The sequence below is a fragment of the Pholcus phalangioides genome, unplaced genomic scaffold, assembly GCF_987345545.1.
Source record: "Pholcus phalangioides strain wild (caught in Gottingen) unplaced genomic scaffold, Ppha-v1.0 ptg000008l_1, whole genome shotgun sequence".
NCBI classification, from domain to species: domain Eukaryota; kingdom Metazoa; phylum Arthropoda; class Arachnida; order Araneae; family Pholcidae; genus Pholcus; species Pholcus phalangioides.
Genome location: NW_028301601.1, coordinates 58,552,005 through 58,572,876, shown reverse-complemented (window position 1 = coordinate 58,572,876; position 20,872 = coordinate 58,552,005). Strand labels below are relative to the sequence as shown.

General features: G+C 44.0%; 2 protein-coding genes and 1 pseudogene across 2 annotated transcripts in view; all 3 read right to left on the bottom strand.

Moving 5' to 3' along the window:
* LOC149084650 (cytochrome P450 18a1-like) overlaps positions 1 to 5,434 on the bottom strand; it is a 13,669-nt gene extending 8,235 nt beyond the window's left edge. Inside the window, exons 1-3 of the mRNA XM_089235047.1 lie at positions 4,992 to 5,434; positions 835 to 962; positions 623 to 729 (exon numbers count right to left, since the gene is read on the bottom strand). Coding sequence (XP_089091173.1) covers positions 623 to 729; positions 835 to 962; positions 4,992 to 5,212 — 456 coding nt within the window. The 5' untranslated portion in view covers positions 5,213 to 5,434. The remainder of the gene's footprint in view (positions 1 to 622; positions 730 to 834; positions 963 to 4,991) is intronic.
* LOC149084649 (pantetheinase-like) lies at positions 5,339 to 11,666 on the bottom strand (annotated as a pseudogene).
* Positions 10,599 to 20,872, bottom strand: LOC149084648 (vascular non-inflammatory molecule 3-like). Its single transcript, XM_089235046.1, has 3 exons — positions 20,733 to 20,872; positions 13,864 to 14,095; positions 10,599 to 13,354 (listed from the first exon to the last, which is right to left on the bottom strand). The coding sequence occupies exons 2-3, from the start codon at positions 14,086 to 14,088 to the stop codon at positions 11,990 to 11,992; spliced, it is 1,590 nt and encodes a 529-aa protein (XP_089091172.1). The 5' UTR covers positions 14,089 to 14,095; positions 20,733 to 20,872; the 3' UTR covers positions 10,599 to 11,989.

The window sequence follows — 20,872 nt, the reverse complement described above, 5'->3', positions numbered from 1 at the left end:
TTTTGGTCTGTCAGGATTTTGTGGCTGTGGAGATTTTGACTCGTCGGGATTTTTGTCTGTCGTGATTTCGGCTGTCGAAGCTGTGTGTGTTCGTGGCTGTTTAAATTCGGACACTTGTTATTCTCACTTCAAAATATAGAAGACAATGGCAGCACGGCACGATACAAGCATAATTGCCTGCAACTCGTACAGCTCGTCCTAGGGAAGATTAAGATACGATGAAAATGCGTGGCCGTAACATTAACACGTTGTGGCCACGCATGTACACACACGCACGTTCTTACGTGTACCAATTCGTTTGAAATTCCTCAAAGGAATGTTTACGAGGTGCATGTACGGGTAAGTAGTAATGTCGGAACTGTTTCTTGTCGTGATTCGGACTTGTTGGGATTTTTGTTTGTTAGGATTGAGGGTGTCGGGTCTGTGTTTCGTCGGGACTTCGGACTTGTCGGAACTATGGCTTACCCAGATTTTGGTCTATCGGGATGCCGGCTGTCAGAATTGTGGCTCGTCGGGAATTTGGACTTGTCGGGATTTCGATCGCCGGGATTATGGCCGAAATCCATCTGGGATGTATGGGAAGTTCTAAGCATGGTAAAGAGCTCAAGAAAACATCCCTAACCGTCATGTGCTGCTCCATGGAAACTTTTCCGAAACCCAGATCCCTGAGTATGTGAAGAGCGAATCTTCTCTGCTCCTTGAATCCCATGTCCTGGATCGCACCGATCTCTGCAGAGACAAATGAATCAATAAGTAACTTTCATGCACACATGATGTACCTTCAATTGCTGCCTTACACTCTATTAAGCCAAAAAAACTTTTAGAAGGACTCACTTATCGTCTCAGGATGGAGCTGGAAGGTCGAATCGGGAGGCCTTCCGAAGAAAGCGTCCCGGCTGAAGGCTTCCTTGATCGTTTCGAATTCGCACATCACTATCACGTAACGGCTTCCGATCTTCAAACTGCACCAAAAAAAACAAATGTCATCTTGATGCGTTTGTAATCAGAGTTAACATACGATTAAATTGCAATTCTAGTACAGCTGACAAAGCTTATTAGAATCACGGATAATGTTATCCGTGTGTATATATACGTATATATATATATATATATATATATATATACTTGAGTTATCTGAAAATGACCCATGGTCTGTTCAAATGCTCCAGAATTGTGCCACGGGTCACTTGAGCGATCAGTAAATGTGCCGCTTAGTTCATTTTTAAAAATTATTTTTGTGGTGGTGTGCCACATCAGATAACCCGAGGGTTACATTTAGCAGCAGGACATGGTTTAGCATACATGGCTTAGGGCAAGCATCTACAATCCGTTGCTCGCCAGCACCGTAGTACTCCCTGAAATACTCAGGGTGCTCGTTACTGATGTCCAATTTCGTGCTCGCGAGCACTTGATCAACGTTCCAATTTAAAACACCTTCCACAAATTGTATTCAAGGATTGATGTCATCCTGATTTCATGTCTTTGCATGTCAAACTTGCCGTAAGGGTTCTCTTTTTTTTGGTAATGAGTGCAGTCAGTGCTCGCGACTAGAGAAAGGTTCGAGACCTCTGGCTTAGAGGGGGAGTAGCAACGAATTTCTTAAAGAGAAATTTGGAGTGCTTAGCCTTCAAATTACATTCAAATTAACAGAAATCGATTATAATAACATGCATTTCTTCCGAAATTTCAGTTGTTTTTGAAATATTTTTGCACCAAAAAATGAATTTTTGATTGTTACCCCCCCCCCCCCCCGCGCGCACGTCTCTGATCCCAACATTCCTTATAGCAGTGATTCCCGATGTGGGCGTTAACGCCCCCTTGGGAACGATGGAATGTTCCAGGGAGGCGATAGAAACTACGGGTATAACATAGGATTCCATGGCTTATTATTGATTGCATTGGGAGGTTGATTTTTAAACGAAGATTGCGTTGGGAGATGGGAGAAAAAAAATTTCTGAAGAAGGGGCCGATGTGTGTGTGCGTGCGTGCGTGTGTGTGCGGGACAAAAAAGGGTTGGGGAAACTGGGTTAGAGGGAGGGTAAGGGACAGTGTTCACGGAACCTTTGCCCCCGATATTTCGCCTCCGACATTTCGTCCCCGACATCTCGCCCCTGGCACGTTTCGTCCCCAGTACTTTTTTTCCCCGGAAATTTCTCCTCTGACATCTCACCCCGGTACATTTAGCCCCCGGAAATTTCGCCCCGGACATTTCACACCGGGAATTTCGCCCTGACCTTTCGCCTGCCCTGACCATATCAGTGACCCAGTGAGTGACTATATGAGTGACTCAGTGAGTGACCATATGAGTGACTCAGTAAGTAATCAAGTAAATCGGAAATTTATCTCTGATATTTCGCCAGCCCTTATCGTACGCGTGACTCTATGAGTGAACATATGAATGATGGTACAAGTGACCAAGTGAGTGAACATATGAATGATGGTACAAGTGACTAAGTGAGTGAACATATGAATGATGGTACAAGTGACCAAGTGAGTGAACATATGAATGATGGTACAAGTGACCAAGTGAGTGACCACATGAGTGATCAAGTGAGTTGGACATTTACTCGTGACATTTTGCTTCCCCTGATCGCATGAGTGACCAAGTGAATGAATACATGAGTGATCGAGTGAATTGAAAATTTATCCCCGGACATTTCACCTGCCCTGAATATATGAGTGACCCAGTGAGTGATCATATGAGTTACTCAGTGAGTAATCAAGTTAATCGAAAATTGACCCCTGTCATTTTGCCTACCTTGACCGTACGCGTGACCGTATGAGTGAATGAGTGAATATATGAATGATAGTGTGAGTCGTAAATTTGGGAAAAATATTTTATGCTTAAACTGAAAATTCTAAATTCTTAGAATCCATTAAAGTGTGAGTCACTTGGTCTACGTAACCACCTATACAAAGAGAGGGGATGAGGAGGATCATCTTTGCAGACAAATCCACCCTCGCACTTTGCCAATCACTCAATTGCTCACTCTGTCAATCACTCAATCGTTCACTTTGTCAATCACTCAGTCGCTCACTGGGTCAATCATACGGTCATTCACTTTATCAATCTTTCGGTCACTCATGCAGTCATTCACTTTATCAATCTTTCGGTCACTCATGCAGTCATTCACTTTATCAATCTTTCGGTCACTCATGCAGTCATTCACTTTATCAATCTTTCGGTCACTCATGCAGTCATTCACTTTATCAATCTTTCGGTCACTCATGCAGTCATTCACTTTATCAATCTTTCGGTCACTCATGCAGTCACTCACTTGGTCACACATTCACTTATGCGTTCCATCACTCAGTAACTCCCTTGGTCACACATTCACTTATGCGTTCCATCACTCAGTAACTCCCTTGGTCACACATTCACTTATGCGTTCCATCACTCAGTAACTCCCTTGGTCACTCACACGGTCAGTCCCTTGATCACTCACTTGATCACTCGTACCGTCACTCACCTGGTCACATATACAGTCACTCACTTGGTCACTCATGCAGTTAACCACTCGGTCACTCACGCGGTCAGTCACTCGGTCACTCATACGTTTAATCACTCAGTCTCTCCCTTGATCACTCATATGCTCAATCACTCAGTCACTCGCAAATTTATTCAAGCATTCACTCTGTCTTTCATTCCGTCAGCCACTCGGTCACTCATACGCTCAATCATTCACTAGGAAACTTACACCAGTATTTAATTAGCCACTCACTTGGTCACTCATTCGGTTAGTCACTTATTCACTCAAACGTTCCATCGCTCAATTCCTTCCTTTGTCACTGACACGGTCAATCCCACTATCACTCACTTGATCACTCATACAGTTAATCACTTGGTCGCTCATGCGGTCATTCATTTGCTCACTCATACGGCCATTCGGTCAGTCACGTGGTCACTCATACGGTCATTCACTCATAAAGTCAATTGCACACTAGTTGATACGGTCACTCACGTGGTGAGTCTACTACTTCACCAAACACCAACTCTGGCCATATCGCTATATTGCAATTTACTGCCATTAGTGAGATGGGTTGGAAGTGAAGGCGCTGTCTATCGATGGTCGCCTCGAGTTCGTTAGGGAAAATATCTTATCGATATCCTCTTTTGGGTTCGAACCCGGGACCCTGACAACAACCTTCACGATGGTAGACGAACATCTTACCACCATGCCACTCGGGCACCCCGTGGTGAGTCATTCTACCACTCGCTCAGTCATTTGTACGGTCACTAACGCACTCCTACAGTTCATTTCACACTCACTTGGTCACTCATACAGTCAATCACTCATACGGTCACTCATACAGTCAATCACTCATACGGTCAATCATTCATACGGTCACTCATACAGTCAATCACTCATACGGTCACTCATACGTTCAGGGCAGGTGAAATGTCAGGTGTGAATTTTTCGGGGGGCCAAACGCACCAGGGGCAAAATGTACCGGGGCGAAATGTCAGGGGCGAAATTTCCGGGGGCCAAATGTAACGGGGACGAAACGTTCCAGGGGCGAGATGTCGGGGGAGAAAGTTCCGGATCCCAGGGACAGAGCTCAGGAAATTTTGCCACAATTTTCCATTTTGGTTCAAAAATAGCTAGAAATCTGCTGACTTGAACGGCCTCCATTAGGACACTTCCATTCCAACGCGTCACAATGGTTGAACAGCGAAAATGCAGGATTTTAGTATTTTCAGGATTAGCTTAAAAGGGAAACAAATCCCGTTTCGGTACAGAACAAAAAAATTATTTTGAACATTTTGCAACCAATTCCGTGGGAGAGAAAAGCAGAGTTGTCCTGTTTCACCAATATACCCGTTTACCATACATCCCGTAAAACCAAACGGGACGTGTGGCCACCGTACTTGCAAACGCGCATTTATTCGGATAGAGTTACCATTCGTTGTTGTTATCGGAAACCCCGAGTCCCGATGTGGTCATATTATGTGGCGTGGACTCTATAAATAAATAAATATATAATATTACCTGAATACTGGACCATATTTCTTGCCGAGTTCCCATAATTTCAGGTAAGGCCTGTCCGTCAGGAAAGGCAGGTATCCTACGATCGGTAACCCGTACGGACCCGGAGGATATTTCCGGCCTGGAAAGGATTTCCTCAAGAACACCGCAGTCAGGACAATAGCCAAGACGGAAGCGGCGACGTAGACCGCAGCCGGGTTTACGAGAAGCTCGTATCCCAACATGTCTGATGCCCACTCTGTTGGTCCGAGATCAACGCATTCACGAAGTCGCGATCTTCTGTCTTATCGGTAGTGCGGCTGTGTTGTGATCATGTTATTATTATTAGATGCTATCAGTAACCTTGCACTTTATGCATCTATGTTTTGGCAGCCATTTTTCAAGGATATTACGAAGATTGCACCTAACACTCCTATCAGTTTCGTCTGAGCGCTCTCTTGCACAGTGTCGTCGTGGGGCGAGATAAGATGGCTGCGCCGAACGTAACTCGAAGGGAATTGATAGCAAGCTGCGAATGTTATCATCAGTGACAGAGCAAATGGTGTTTGATAAAAAAAGACACCGACAATCGCGTATGACAATCGGTTTTCCTTTGTATGCGAAGACAAAACATTTCTTGTTGCCTATGTGCTCGAACATGTCAACCATGTTACACTAAGCTCAACTGGGTGTGAATGTATGTGTGGTTTCATTTGAAACTCCTTCACGTACAGGATTTTGGCAACAAATGGAGACGATCTATATCATAAGTATCTACAAGGATGACGTCACTCTCCGCTACCATACGAAGGTTTTAACAACTAGCTGTTGCGAAGATATATTTCAGAAAGAGAGAAAATTCAACTGCCCCTGCGGGGAATCGAACCCACGTCCTTTCACTTTCCGGGTGACCGCCCTAGACCACTTGACTACAGAGGCACCGAATCTCTCAATCTTTCCTTGGAGCTCGTGCACACTGAAAGGGACCGTACAGCAGGGGCAGTTGAATTTTCTCTCTTTCCGAAATATATCTTCGCAACAGGAAGCCGCTGTGGTGGTCGAGTGGTTATAGTGCCGGACTCGTGATGCGAGGATCCGGGTTCGAACCCCACAGTGGTGGTCGGCTGAAGTTGGTTTTCTGTGGTTCCCAACTTCAAGGCGCAAATGCGAGCCGATCTCCCCGTTAAAAAGTCTCGCCACAGAGAGCAACAGTCCTACAACGGTAAATCATTCAACCATAACACTTCACTCATAGTTAGTAAAACTGGGGGCAGATGACAGCACTACACATAACAAGTATTACACAGAAACAAACTATACGTCAGGTTGCACTACACGTACACGCACATTAACGCATTTACCGATTCGTTGGGGGGTTCCGCGGGGGGGGGGGGTTTGCATGTGTGGTGTAGCGGTAGTAGGTAGGGGCTCGGGGATCCATGATGTTCTTAAGTCAGCCACCTCGTTGGGCAATTTGCCTGTTGTGGCGTTGTATTTGTATTTGTATAACAGCCAGTTGTTAAAACCTTCGTATGGTAGCGGAGAGTGACGTCATCCTTGTATAAGTCGCCATCTGGTGGCAGCGTCAGCAGTTGTGAGCTTGGCCTGTCTGGTCCGGCCGTCCATGTACGGTCCTTTTCAGTGTGCACGAGCTCCAAGGAAAGATTGAGAGATTCGGTGCCTCTGTAGTCTAGTGGTCTAGGGCGTTCACCCGGAAAGTGAAAGGACGTGGGTCCGATTCCCCGCAGGGGCAGTTGAATTTTCTCTCTTTCCGAAATATATCTTCGCAACAGCCAGTTGTTAAAACCTTCGTATCATAAGTATGAACGATAAAATTGGTTCCCTTGTTCGTATTTCAGAAATGAAAGGGAGCAAGATTTCTTTTTCGCCCTTCCCCTCCCCCTCTTCTTTCTTATTCTCCCATATTTCAACAAAATGTTTATAATTGTTTTTCTCCCCCTGTGCGTTCTTTTCCCTCTCTCATATACAACTTGTATATGAAGATGCACTGTGGCGACAACGTCCACCACTGGATGGCGCTGTCCGCGTAATAGGCAAAAAGGGAACGCCTGCGCGATGGGGGAACTGGACTTCGAAGACTGCGTGAAGATCACCTAAGTAACCCGCGACAGTTACAGAACACTTAAACGATCCGTGGCATATTTAGAGATCTCTTGAGTGACATGTGGCGCAGTTCCAGAGCACTTAAGCGGCCCAGAAACATTTCCAGAGCACTCGAAGGATCCATGAAACATTTAGAGATCACTAAAGTGGCTCTGTAGGGAACTTATCAATAGGTAGAATGTTAGTTCAGGTGCCCAATAACTATCGAAAGCTTTTTTTTCCCCGTTTTTGGCGCACCGAATAAGATGTCATTAAGAATATTTCATAAAAGGTGGTTGATGACGTAAGCATCATCCAAAGCCCCCTCCCCCTTGTCATCAAAAGTCAGCAAATCGGAATCCCCTCCCCTCCATCGATGCTGACGTAATACTTGAATGACGCCTTCAGTGTTTTTGTGAGGTATTGACGTATCTATGATGTCAGAGTTATGCAGATTTCGCATTATAATGATGCTGCCACCCGTTTTCCATATTTGAGGTGAAAATGATGCCTGAATTTTCATTTTTCGTGCGGAAGATCTTTTTTTGTTTCTTAACCATTATTTCATGCTCTACCTGGATTGAGCATGAAATAATGGTTAAGAAACACGAGATCACTAAAGGATAACTACCTGGATTGAGCATCATTCAACTTATATTCATACAGTTATCATGAGAGAAATGAAGTGCTGTATGTTACGGTAAATGTGATAAATCATTTATTATGCATAATAAGCAGTAATTACTCATACTTACTAATCATCTTGGTAACTTTGTTGAATTTATGACTTTATTACCGGCGAATATATGTATGATACCCACACACACACACAAGCGTCGTTGGTAAATTTGGAAAATAAAAAAAAAAGGCTAACACTATTAACAGCGATTATGCATAATGACTCGAGCCCGGAACTTCAAGCTAAATGCCATAAATGTCAATTTCTCCTACTTTCAAACTTTTTCCGTAAAAACGCCTTTTTTGAATTTTTCCTGCCATAAGGGGGCCATTCAAGTATTACGTAAGCAGATTTTCAGTTATTTTTGACCCTCTCCCCACCCCCCTTGTCAGCAAAACACTGCCCCCCGTCAGCAAAATTTCGTCAGCAGCTTTGAATATTTCATATCTTCAGAAAGGTGTGGTTGATGCACCCTTCAAACCCCCTCCCCCTCCTTGTCATCAAAAGTCAGCAAATCTGAACCCCCCCCCCCCCGATGCTGACGTAATACTTTAATGACCCCTAAATGCCTGTATCGACATTGTTTTTTTAAGTTTGTTGAAAATGACCGTAGAGGGACAAAAATGATGAAATGAAGATACAAGTTCTGTGTTCTGCCCCAAAGTTGACCCTGAACGGTTCCCCGCGCAGACAACGCTTCATTGCAGTGGATCTCACCCATAATTTAAACTGTGCTCGCACCCCTTTTGGAGCATATTTTCTTCTCGTGTTCCCCCCCCCCCCGCCCCATGCAGAAGCGAGACCCTTGTGTCGAATCGAATTTAATAAAAACTAAATTTATAATGAACAGGAAAACTCGATCGATCTCTGATCCTGGCACGAATCCAGAAGAGTGGGGGTGTGATCATCGCTCCCTCAAGAAGAATGAATTTAATACATGAGGTCTGTGTAAAATATATGATACGATCCAACGAACCTACACAACAAATCGCTCTTCCCGGCTCATATCTATGGGTCCGCGCCCACCCTGAACTAGAATTCAGCGAGTCCCCGGGCAAAATCATATTCTGAGCTGAGACCGTCTACTCAGCAGAAAGCATAACGGTAACAGCTTATGTATTTACATCCAAGAATCACAGTACCAGCTCTTACCATGTAAGCTCCCTATGGATACGAGGGCAACCAAGTCAGCCATACAGGGGAGCATGCTTTGAAATGCCCCGATTCCATGGACAGCACTGCTGAATACTGAAAGTAGTGATATTTTTTCCCTACATATTTGACTTGAAAACTATATTTTCGCATCTCTCCCCCTTTCTCCACATGTCCTGCCTCTCATTCCACCTGACTTTCACCCGTGGCCTCCCTCAAAAATACCCCAGCACTGCAAGGGGGGGGGGGGGGGTCATATGGCCCCAGGTTGAGAACCACTGCATAATTGTCATTAATCTATACATAGATGCCGGAACCTGAGGGGCTGAGGCTATTTGAGCCCTCCAATAAATTTTGTGGGGGGGGGGGGGCATGAGCCCACTGAATAATTAATGAATGCTCAATCAAACGCATTCCCCCTCATCCTGCGTACGCTTGGGTCTCGTATATGGGAAGGGGGAATGACAACTTTCAGCCTCCTCAGTGTTTTCTTCATGTCAGTGCCACTGAGCTATAGCTGTTCAATCTCATGTTATTTGGAATGAGAGCCGGTACGAAAAAAAAACCATTTATTTTTTACAGTGGACGGACACTTACCCGAAAATGTTATCATGGTGATAGACCGGGTTTGTATATACAGTTTTTAAATTATCTGACGTATGGTGGGGGGGGGGGGGGAGGATCGCGCGCGTAGCACCTGACATTCAACGAGGCAACGAGCATAGGATTGTCACTGTCACTTTCGTAGGTCAGTCGTCCGAAATAGCTTCCGTCGATATTATCTTCGACGCTGAAACTCCATTCGTCGACGGGTGACAATTGAAATCCACGTTTCACGACGGATGGATAAACGAAGCTCGTCGTGAAGTTCGATTTCAGTTCGAGCTTCGTGAAGACGGTCTCGGAATGCGACGGGAATGTATTGCATTCGGAGCCGTTGAAATGATCGCACCGAACGACGAAGCATTTCTCTTCGCACCAGTAATAGCGGTCGAATGAGTTGTGGGTGCCGTTGAAGACCCCCAGGTAGAAAGACTCGTCTCGTCCATCGAATCCGCCTCGTACGTCACGGTACAGCACAGACCGTTATTGCAGGCTTCGACGGTCCCTTCCGTTCCGGTCAGCTCCCGGAACGTGTAGGTCTCTGTCGATAGTGCCGAAGTCTGTTGTGAAAGATGGATCTTGGACAGTAATGGGAAGGTCCATTCCTTTCTTGAAGTATAGACGTTTTTTTCTGTAGACACAGATCAACGTTCCGCCGCGGTCGAAAGCTACGTTGGCGTTGTGGTGCCAAAAACCGTCGTCTGGGCACTTGCTGTGCTGTTGTTTGGTGCACGGCTGTATGTCGCCCATGACAGAAACTACCACAATCTGGTTTTCTCTCACCATGCAGCTGAATCTACGTAAAATCGGACGTTGGGAAAATACTTCTGTTTGTAGACAAGGGTTCCACTTCACAAGCTTGTGATCCGGTATCGTCTCGAGGTAAGGTCTCAGCTTTTCCCGTTCACCCATCGTTGGGAAAAATCCATATTCTCGAAACACAATCAGGTCAGCTTCGTACAAAGAAAGGAGGGATAATTTGGAACATCTGAGGCGAACAAAATTTTTGTGTCAGAGGTATGGGCAGTGAGAATAATGTGTAATACGCAATAATTATTGGAATATACGGGAAAATAAAATTACATCACTGACAATTTGGCTCAGAACTGCTTTTATTATAAATAGTATGCATTACTAGATTACAGATACGCTGATCGTCATTACGTGAATGACGAGGAACATTCAGAAACATAAATATGTGCCGTGTGCCTAAAAACATCTTTGAATCATTATCATGACTTGTGCCAGAATTATATGCATTAAAAAAGAGTGTCAAAATATGAGCTAAAAATATGCAACTATTCGCTTAAAAATACCGAATACACATTAAAAAAATTTAAAATATGCACTAAAAAATTCTGAATTAAAAATTCGGAAATACGTACAAAAAAGGAGAAAATATGCGTAAAAAAAAATCAACACGTATAAAAAAACAGATATTTCACATTTTTTACTACATGGTAATTTGCAAAAATATTTCCCCGCATATTATATTGCCCCGCCAGTACATTCTGCACATGTAAATAACTTGTACATACATTTTATACTTAGGCTTTCTCGATTTCTATTCAGTCGTACTTACGAAATTCCAGTAAAAAAAGAATTTCGAAGCCAATACGTTGAACACTTTTGATGCTATCTCTGGAAATACAATAAAACAGTTGATATTTGGAAAATATCTTCTGTTTAATTCATTGAATCCCACCAGCGGAACAAAAAAATCGATATTATGAAAATATTTTAATTTATAAGCAATATTCATTGGTAGAATTATAAGAAAAGTTACAGAGAGCTTCAACCCTTTCAGCGGCAATGCGAAGATACGTTTGATCAAAATTAATCTGCTTCATTTCGGCCACAAATCAAATATTTCGTCTTCTATAAAAACGCGTTGAAGGTATTTTTACCGTAAAACACGTTTTCCTTCTCTGCCTCCAACCAATCAACTGCCAGTGGGCGGAGTCAGCTCTTGTTCAAGGTTAGATAAGAAGCAAGAAAAATAGATTGTGGGTGTTTCCCCTTCTTTCAGCACAGTAAAGTAAATTTATACACCCAGTATATATATATATATATATATATATATATATATAAATAATACAAAACATTTTTTTCTCTTAAAAAAGAAAAGTATTTCTCTTCCTATAAAAAGCCACAAACGTCATGGCAAGTGTTTTTGTATCATAGTGAGGGAGATAAAAGCGATGAATTTGAGCTTGCAATCGGAAAAAAATAATTCTTCTTGACGACAAGTGACAATTTGTGAATGTTTCAAAATTATAACGTGGATCAAGAAAATTTTAAAAACCTCTTAAACGGTTAATAAACCTTTAAAAAATATGCCCTTATTCTAAAAGTTCTGTCATTTTATGTATTTATATGCATTAATGCTAAAAAAGGACCAAAATATGCGAATGCATACGCATATATGCATATGACTCGGGTTCTAGTCATGACGTTTCGATTATCTTCTCATCCTTTCGTTCACCTATTTGTTATAAGGAGGATCGCGATCGTAGCATCTGCCTTTCAAAGCGGCGTTTACCATGGGTTTGTCGCTGTCGCTTTCATAAGTCAATCGTCCGGAATAGCCGCCGTTGTTCTTTACGACGTTGAAATTCCATTCCTCGACCGGAGCTAATCGGAACCCACTTTTCAGGACGGACGGATACACGAAGTCCGTCGTTAAATTCATGCTGAGTTCGAGTTTCCTGAAGACGGTCCCGGAGTGGGCCGGGAATGTGTTGCACTCGGATCCGTTGGAATTGTCGCATCGGACAATAAAACAGACCTCTTTGCACCAGAAATAGCGGTCGAATGAGTTGATAGAGCCATTGAACACTCCAAGGTAGAATGATTCGTCCATTGATGCTGCATCGTATGTCGCCCTACAGCATAGGCCGTTGTTGCAGGCTTCAACGACCCCATTCGATCCGATCAGTTTTTTGAACGTGTAATTCGTCATCGGTTGTTGGAAACATTTGTAACCTTTACTATTGTCCTCCCGCAGAACTTCGTAGAAACATACATCGGGAATGTTCCGTCCCTCGTCCTCTTCGTCAACGTCGTAGGGCTTCGTTTCATTGCTTGTGATGACAGTTATGCTCGCTTCGTCGTTGTGGAAAGTATTGAGATTTCGGTTCCGGTTCTTCGGAAGTCTTGAAACGATGAGCTTCGACTGGTTGTCGTTACTGAAAGTGTATTTCAAGGCACCCATTTTCCCAGCGAAAATGCCGCTGCCCGTGATCCAGCCAGGTTGTTGCATGTTTGAAACAATCAAATTGGCATCGTTTCCAATAGCCCACGCAGAGAAATGCTGGATTGAGGTGAGCAACGGTAGGTAGTACCCCCAGAAGCTGGACAAGACGATAGCGTCGATGCTGGAGTTTCTGCTGGCAAGAGCCATCGGTTTGAATACACTGTCGAAAAACATGTACATGGCGAAATTGCCGAAGTCAGTGGTGAAAAAGGGGTCCTGAGCTACTGGAGGTAGGTCCATGCTTTCCTCGAAGAATAGGTGTTCCTTCCTTGAGACTGCGATCAGTGTCCCGTCTCGGTCGAACACGACGAATGCGTTATGCTGCCAGAAACCGTCGTCCGGGCACTTGCTGTGCTGTTCTTTGGTGCAGGGCCGTATGTCACCCATGGGAGACACGACCACGATTCTGTTTTCTCTCGCTATGCAGCTGAGTCTGCGTAGAATGGGCCTTTGGGAAAATTCTTCGGTTTCTGTGCAGGGGTTCCACTTTGCAAGCTTGTGGTCTGGTATCGTCTCCAGATACATTCTCATGTCTTTTCGTCTCTCTATGAATGGGAAGAAACCATATTCAGGAAATGCAATCATATCAGCTCCCTGGAAAAAAAAAATAACGAAGTGACATTCTCTCTCTCTTGGACATTCCCGCATCACCAACTTGGGAACACAATGTTGTAAATCTTTGTTTTGTGAACACGCGTGTATCTTTCTTCAAGGTCTTAGAAGCCGTTCAAATATTACGTCAGCAGATTTCCGCCATTTTTTTACCCCCCCCCCATTGCTGATTGTGGGGGGGGGGGGGGAATGGCGAAAAATCTGATGTCGTAATATCCACAAGCACTACACAGAAACAAACTTCACGTCAGATTTCACTACACGTACTCGCACATTCCAACATATACCAATTTGTTAGAGGTTCCACAGAGGAATGTGGACGAAGTGTACGTATGGTGTAGTAGTAGTAGAGTTTATTGGAGCCCAAAACTGGGTAAAAGATTCAACTTCAACTCAGCTTTGGTTGAAGATAAGTGCGGTACTGACTATGTCTATTGATTTTTTTTTTTCATAATTATATAAGAGAGCATAAAAAAAATGTCGGAACATACCTTCGAACTCGCGACTTCAGCCGCTCTGCTGAAATAATCGAGATTCTCGGCGATTATCTCAGCCGGCGTGTCGGTGCTCAAATTGCCTCGCCTGACGTGCTCGAAAACGGCCACCGTGAAGAAATCATTTTCAACCGAGATTGCCGCTAGCTGAGGTGTGATCGCTGCGATTGATGTTCCGACCAGAAACAAAATCTGTGATACGAACATCGCTATGGAAGCCATATTACATCTGCAACAAAAATGAACAAACGATTTAAAACTATTGCGTAATAAAGAACTGATCAAGACATACTTTTTTATTGAAATACAATCAAAAGATATTTTCAACGCATTCACAAAGGAAATGCGACGAATTTGCGATCGTTGCAAGAAAGCCACGAAATAAAATTTGTTGAAGGGAGACTCGCTTCTGGCCACCGAGGATGGCTCACCCGAGCCAACAAGCCAACGAGGGAAGACGAATGGTCCAGGACCTGGCCTGGCCACGGAGGACGGCTCACCCGAGCCAACAAAGAAAGACGCGTGGTCCAGAACTTGGCCTGGCCACGGTGGAGGCTCACCTGAGTCAACAAGCCATCGAGGGTAGACGCGTGGTCCAGGACCTGGCCTGGCGACAGCGGAGGGCTCACCCGAGCCAACAAGGAAAGACGCGTGGTCCAGGACCTGGCCTGGCGACAGCGGAGGGCTCACCCGAGCCAACAAGGAAAGACGCGTGGTCCAGGACCTGGCCTGGCGACAGCGGAGGGCTCACCCGAGCCAACAAGGAAAGACGCGTGGTCCAGAACCTGGCCTGGCCACGGCGGAGGGCTCACCCGAGCCAACAAGCCAACAAGAAAAAACGTGTAGTCCAGGACCTGGCGGCCACGGGGGAGGCCCACCCGAGCCAACAAGATAATGAGGGAAAACGTGGTTCAGGACCTGCCGCTTGGCCACAGAAAAAAACAAAGGGCTCAAGCTCAATAAAGCTAAAAAAGACATCAGAAGAGCTCATCGGAATAAATTGTACACTGGTGTAAGAAATTAAGAGAATTTGCAGACTTGGTCGATTATCTCTAGAACTACTGTACCGATTTTAATGAAATTTGATATGTACATACATTGATACAATACAAAACAAATAACCATTCAATAATTGCAATACATACGCATGATCGTGCGTAACACTCGTTGGAGTCGGAAGGTATGAAACAGCGGTTGCAGAATAAACAAAAAAAATTGTTAATAGATGGGTTAATAGGGGGTATGGTCCCCTCTTACAGATATACTTGAAATAAGGTAGTTTATCATTTCCTGTGGTAATTGGTCCCACTCGTTCAGCAACGCTGTTTTCATTCTCTGGATGGTACCCGGAGGGGGGTTGCGAGTTGCAATTGCCCTCCCCAGAGCGTCCCAGACATGCTCTATAGGGTTAAGGTCTGGAGATCTGGCTGGCCAATCCATCCGGCGAATATCCTCACTCTCTAGAAAATCGTCGAGCAGAAGAGCTCTATGTGGCCTCGCGTTATCGTCCATTAAAATGAACTCAGGGCCAACTGCACCCCTGAAAAGGCGAACATAGGGCTCCAAGACCTCATCCCTATACCTCACACCAGTCACAGTGCCTCTTTCAAAGACATGAAGAGGTGTGCGGCCATCCAACATGATGCCTGCCCAGACCATTAAACCTCCTCCGCCATAATGGTTGATTTCGCGGACATTGGAGGGTAGGTAGCCCCTGATTCTCTCCATATGAACGTACGGCGAGAATCGGTGCTTAGGCTGAACCGGGACTCATCAGTGAAGAGAACGGTCGCCCATTGATTCATACTCCAATCTCTATGCTCTCTGCACCATGATAAACGGATTCGCCTGTCCGTAGAAGTGAGCGGGACGCAAACAGCAGGTCTTCTTGCAAACAACCCTCTCTCATGAAGTCTTTTGGAAACAGTCACCCTTGATACACGGGTTCCTGTGGCTGCATACAAGTCACGAGAGAGCTGAGAAGCTGTAGCACTCCTGTTACGCCTCGCTATAATCGACAAATGACGATCTTCTCTGGCCGTTGTGACTCTTGGACGACCTTACCCAGGTTTTCTCTCGATGGATCCGGTATCCTGGAACTGTTTCCATAATTTACACACGACGCTGGGCGTTAAATAAGAACTCTCTACAAATCTGTACTTGAGATTGGCGTGCTTCTAGCTTCCCCACAATTCGCCACCTCATTCCATCACCTAAACGTTACAAATACAAATACAAATACAACGCCACAACAGGCAAATTGCCCAACGAGGTGGCTGACTTAAGAACATCATGGATCCCCGAGCCCCTACTTACTACTGCTACACCACACATGCACCCCCCCCCCCGCGGAACCCCCCCCAACGAATCGGTAAATGCGGGAATGTGCGTGTACGTGTAGTGCAACCTGACGTATAGTTTGTTTCTGTGTAATGCTTGTTATGTGTAGTGCTGTCATCTGCCCCCAGTTTTACTAACTATGAGTGAAGTGTTATGGTTGAATGACTTACCGTTGTAGGACTGTTGCTCTCTGTGGCGAGACTTTTTAACGGGGAGATCGGCTCGCATTTGCGCCTTGAAGTTGGGAACCACAGAAAACCAACTTCAGCCGACCACCACTGTGGGGTTCGAACCCGGATCCTCGCATCACGAGTCCGGCACTATAACCACTCGACCACCACAGCGGCTGGTAACCACCAGCAGCGTTGGTGGTACTCATTTTTATTGTTACAATTTGAAATTAACCGATTGCTGCAAAATAACACCAAGAAATTCGCCGAGGTGTGCTAGCGAACGAAATGCGTCTTAACTTACGCGCGCTTATAAAGCCTGTTTCTCTACTGGCTCCGCCTACACACACGTATACGCTTACGTATTTGACGTACAAGGTTTTCATTTTTGTCTAGAAGCAGTGGTTTTACATTCAGTTCAGTTCTTTGCATGAAATTCGATAAAATATGCAAATTCTCTTACCACGTAGTCGGGAATGCGGGTTAGTTAATGATAATCACAACAGTACTGACTTGAAATTACCCACCTCTGACTTGGATGGCTTCTCGATTGACAACAAACCACCGGGCAAATTAAAATGTGTGTTAATAAATGCCAGGAGCTTGGGTAATAAGAAAGATTTTTTAGAAACTATGATAGTTGTGGAGGGCTTGGATCTTATAGCCATTACAGAATCTTGGGCAAACGATGGGGATGAATCTTTCTTACACATCTCAGGATACGATACTTTTTTGAGAAATAGATCTGATAGGAAAGGGGGTGGAGTGTTGATATACGTGAAATCCTGTTTGAAGGCTAGAGAGTGTAACGTGCAGAGAAGTGATATTGAAACCATATGGGTTGAACTTGAGAGCAAAAGACGTCATAAACTTATTGTTGGGGTTTGTTACAATCCACCGAATAGGGATCAAAGCTACATTGCCAAAATGCATGATGAAATTTCCTACATGTGTAAGCGACAGAGGGTTCTCATACTAGGGGATTTCAATTACCCGGGTATTGATTGGGAGAACCTTTCATCTGGAAATCAGTATGAAAGAGACTTTCTTAAGTTGGTGCTCGATAATTTTTTGTATCAGCATGTATCAGAAGCCACAAGGGGTACTGCTATTTTGGATTTAGTTCTTACTAGTTCTGAGGATCTAGTTGAACATGTTTCGGTGGGGGAAGAGTTTTCTTCCAGTGATCATCGTATCGTCAGATTTCACTGTAACTTTTCTTCGGGTAAGGTTGATAACAAAAGACTGGTTCCTTGTTTTCGGAGAACTAACTTTGATGTTTTGAGAGGAAGGTTAGCGGAAGTTTTCAAACACCGGTTGGAATCAGTAGGGGTGGTAAGTCAATGGGAAGAATTTAGTACGAAGCTGTCCTCTGTTTTGCACGACGTCATACCCTTTGTTCGAAAAAAGCGTGTTTGTACATCACACCCTCTATGGTTCACGGATAGCGTGCGTAACCTTTATCTTGAAAAGAAAAGAGCATTCAGAGAGTATAAAAGTGGACGTGGTGACCTATCATTGTTTACTGATAAAAGAAGACTGTTGAAGAAAGCGATAAGGGATAGTAAAAAGGAAGTTGAATCTAGGTTGGCAGATAACATTGGCTCTGACCCAAAATCATTTTTTCGATACGTCAATAATGGATGTAAGGGGACAGTTGGCCCCCTCTCGATAGGAGGCTCTAAGGTAGAGAGCAATGTAGGCATGTGTAGTGCTTTCAATGACTTTTTCGCGTCGGTTTTTAATGGAGATAATGATATTCGATATACGAGTGTTGCATGGGGTAATAAAACCCTCAACGATATTCAAGTAGAATACGTGGAGGTCCTAAATCTTCTAAGAAATGTATGTGCAAGCAAAGCACCAGGACCAGATGATATCTATCCCAGGGTTCTCAGGGAAGGTGCTAATGAATTGTTGGGGCCAGTCGCACAGATATACAGGAGTAGTGTTGCTGAGGGTATCGTCCCGAGAGATTGGAAACTGGCTAACGTTGTTCCGATATTTAAGAAGGGTAGTAGAGAAGTGGTGTCTAATTATCGTCCAGTGAGTTTGACGAGCTCCCTCTCGAAAATTTTGGAAATTATCATCAAAAGGCAGTTTGTGAAGTGGATAGACGAGAATAATGTATTGTCGGATAATCAGCATGGGTTCAGGAAGGGGAAGTCATGTGTAACTAACCTCCTTTGCTTCTATGATTACGAGACTAAGGCTTTGGGTAAGAGCAAAAATGTCGACGTTGTTTACCTTGATTTCCAGAAGGCATTCGATCGGGTACAACATGGCAAACTCTTGAAGCGTTTACACGAGATTGGAATAGGGGGCAACTTGCTGAATTGGATAGAATCGTGGTTAAGAGATAGGTCGCAACGAGTTATGGTGAACGGGGAATTCTCTGGTTGGACAGACGTCACAAGTGGAGTTCCTCAGGGAAGTGTCCTTGGCCCCATACTTTTTTCACTTTTTATCGACAAACTCGATCAGGGTATCGATGGAATTACTAGCAAATTCGCAGATGATGTGAAGCTAATGGGGGTAATCGGGAATGAAAGCGATAGGGAGTTGCTCCAGACCAACTTAGACAAGATTGCAGCATGGGCAAATGAATGGAGCATGACGTTTAGCGTAGATAAGTGCATGGTCGCTCATTTTGGTTCGAACAACCCACGGTTCTCTTACGAGTTGAATGGTGTCACTATCCCGGATGCAACTAGAGTCACCGATTTGGGAATTCTCATTGACGAGCGACTTAAGTTTTCTGAACATTGTTCAGCGGTTGTCAAAAAATCGAATAGAATGCTTGGTCTCATTTTCAAAAAGGTCTCTTCGCGTTCTCCTAAAGTCATTCTTCCGCTTTTTCGAGGCTTAGTTCGTCCTGGACTGGAGTATGCGGTAAGGTTTTGGAGACCATACCTACAGAGGGACATAGACTTGATTGAAGGGGTGCAGAGAAGAGCTACGCGTGTCCTTATTGGCACACAGGGCTTGAGTTATGAAGAGAGACTTCATTTTTTGAATATGTTTACATTGGATGAACGCAGGTGTCGAGGAGATATGATCGAAGTGTTCAAAATTTTCAATGGGATGGATAGGATGGACCATGAACTTTTAGTACACCGCCAATCAACCGCTTTTACAAGGGGACACCAGTATCGATTGGTGAGGGACAATGCAAGGTTATGGTGTCGCAGGGAATTTTTCTCTAATAGGGTTGTTAATAAATGGAATAGCTTACCCCCGGAGGTAGTAAATTGTAACACAATTTACACGTTTAAAAAGAAATACGATAAACATGTTCGGGTAAATCGAGAAGCTATCCATTCTTAGAATAAGACAACCATAAGTATTCTTTATGGGCATTGTATAATATTTTATCATGTGTATATATTGTTTATAATTTGTGTTAATTGCATTTTTAATGGGGTTGCTGTATTTTTGAGGTGTATGACATCCATATTTTTATGGGCATCTTTTTATCAGCCACCTCGTTGGGCATTTTGCCTGTTGTGGCGTTGTATTTGTATTTGTTTTTGTATTTGTATTTAATTTATTTCACCAGTGTATATTGTATAATAGAAATATTTAAATCTGTATATGCTTTTTTTTTTAATGTGTTTTTATATTCAATGTTCATGTATTTTATATTTTTATATGCATAATAAAGCACCCGACAACGCCCAGCCCCCTCATCCGGGACAATGGCTAAAATTGACAATGGTCGATAGATCCTGGGCGGTGCACGGAATGAAATGAAATGGTCCGAGAGGGGGAATATGTCGCCCAGCACTCCGGCTGGCCACATCGACGCGAAGGGGTCACCCGAGCTACCAAGCCTGGAAGAGGGGACCTGACCTGGCCACGGTAGAAGGCTTACTAGAGCCACAAAGCCCAGAGAAGGGAGATGTGGCCAGCCCAGGCGCCACATTTTGGATTTTTCCATCAAGTTTGTCACTCTTTTGAGTTCCTAATTGTTTTTAATTTTTGAGTCATAAATTCAATTACCGCAATGCAGATTGTGTTTGTACGGTTTTCGGTACAAGTTCGTCTTACCTACACCATGTTGGGCGTAGACACCGGAAAAAATCTGAGGGCTAACGGTTTGCTTGGCCTCTCACCAATACACTTTGTAAGAGGTCTTAAAACGAGAGGGCTCCCAAGAATTCATGGATATACAATGTATGTCTCCCACGCGGACGATCCCGAATCTCGGACGCATGACGTGCAGTCACTATGCCCAAAGATGAAAAACCGAATAAAAACGCATTAAATATGAAATCAAATAATTATTAACTTAAGAATGCCTACCACAAAATAACACATATACGTTTATCGTTGAAACATAAACAAGTCACTCACCTGTGGTCGATGACTTGAACGAATGTGAAACTAGCCGTGTATTAATGACGAGTTTTTATTCATTCTTGATTATAGTAATATTTTATACCGGCAGAGTTTCCTTGTAGCGTCTCGACAAATCAGAAGCGAGAGACAATCTC

Bases quoted from the DNA above. Each gene is read 5' to 3' on its own strand.
- LOC149084648 (XM_089235046.1), bottom strand. From the start codon at position 14,088: ATGGCTTCCATAGCGATGTTCGTATCACAGATTTTGTTTCTGGTCGGA. The intron at 13,355-13,863 runs GTATGTTCCGAC...TTTTTTTTCCAG, and splicing joins CTGAAGTCGCGAGTTCGAAG to GGAGCTGATATGATTGCATT.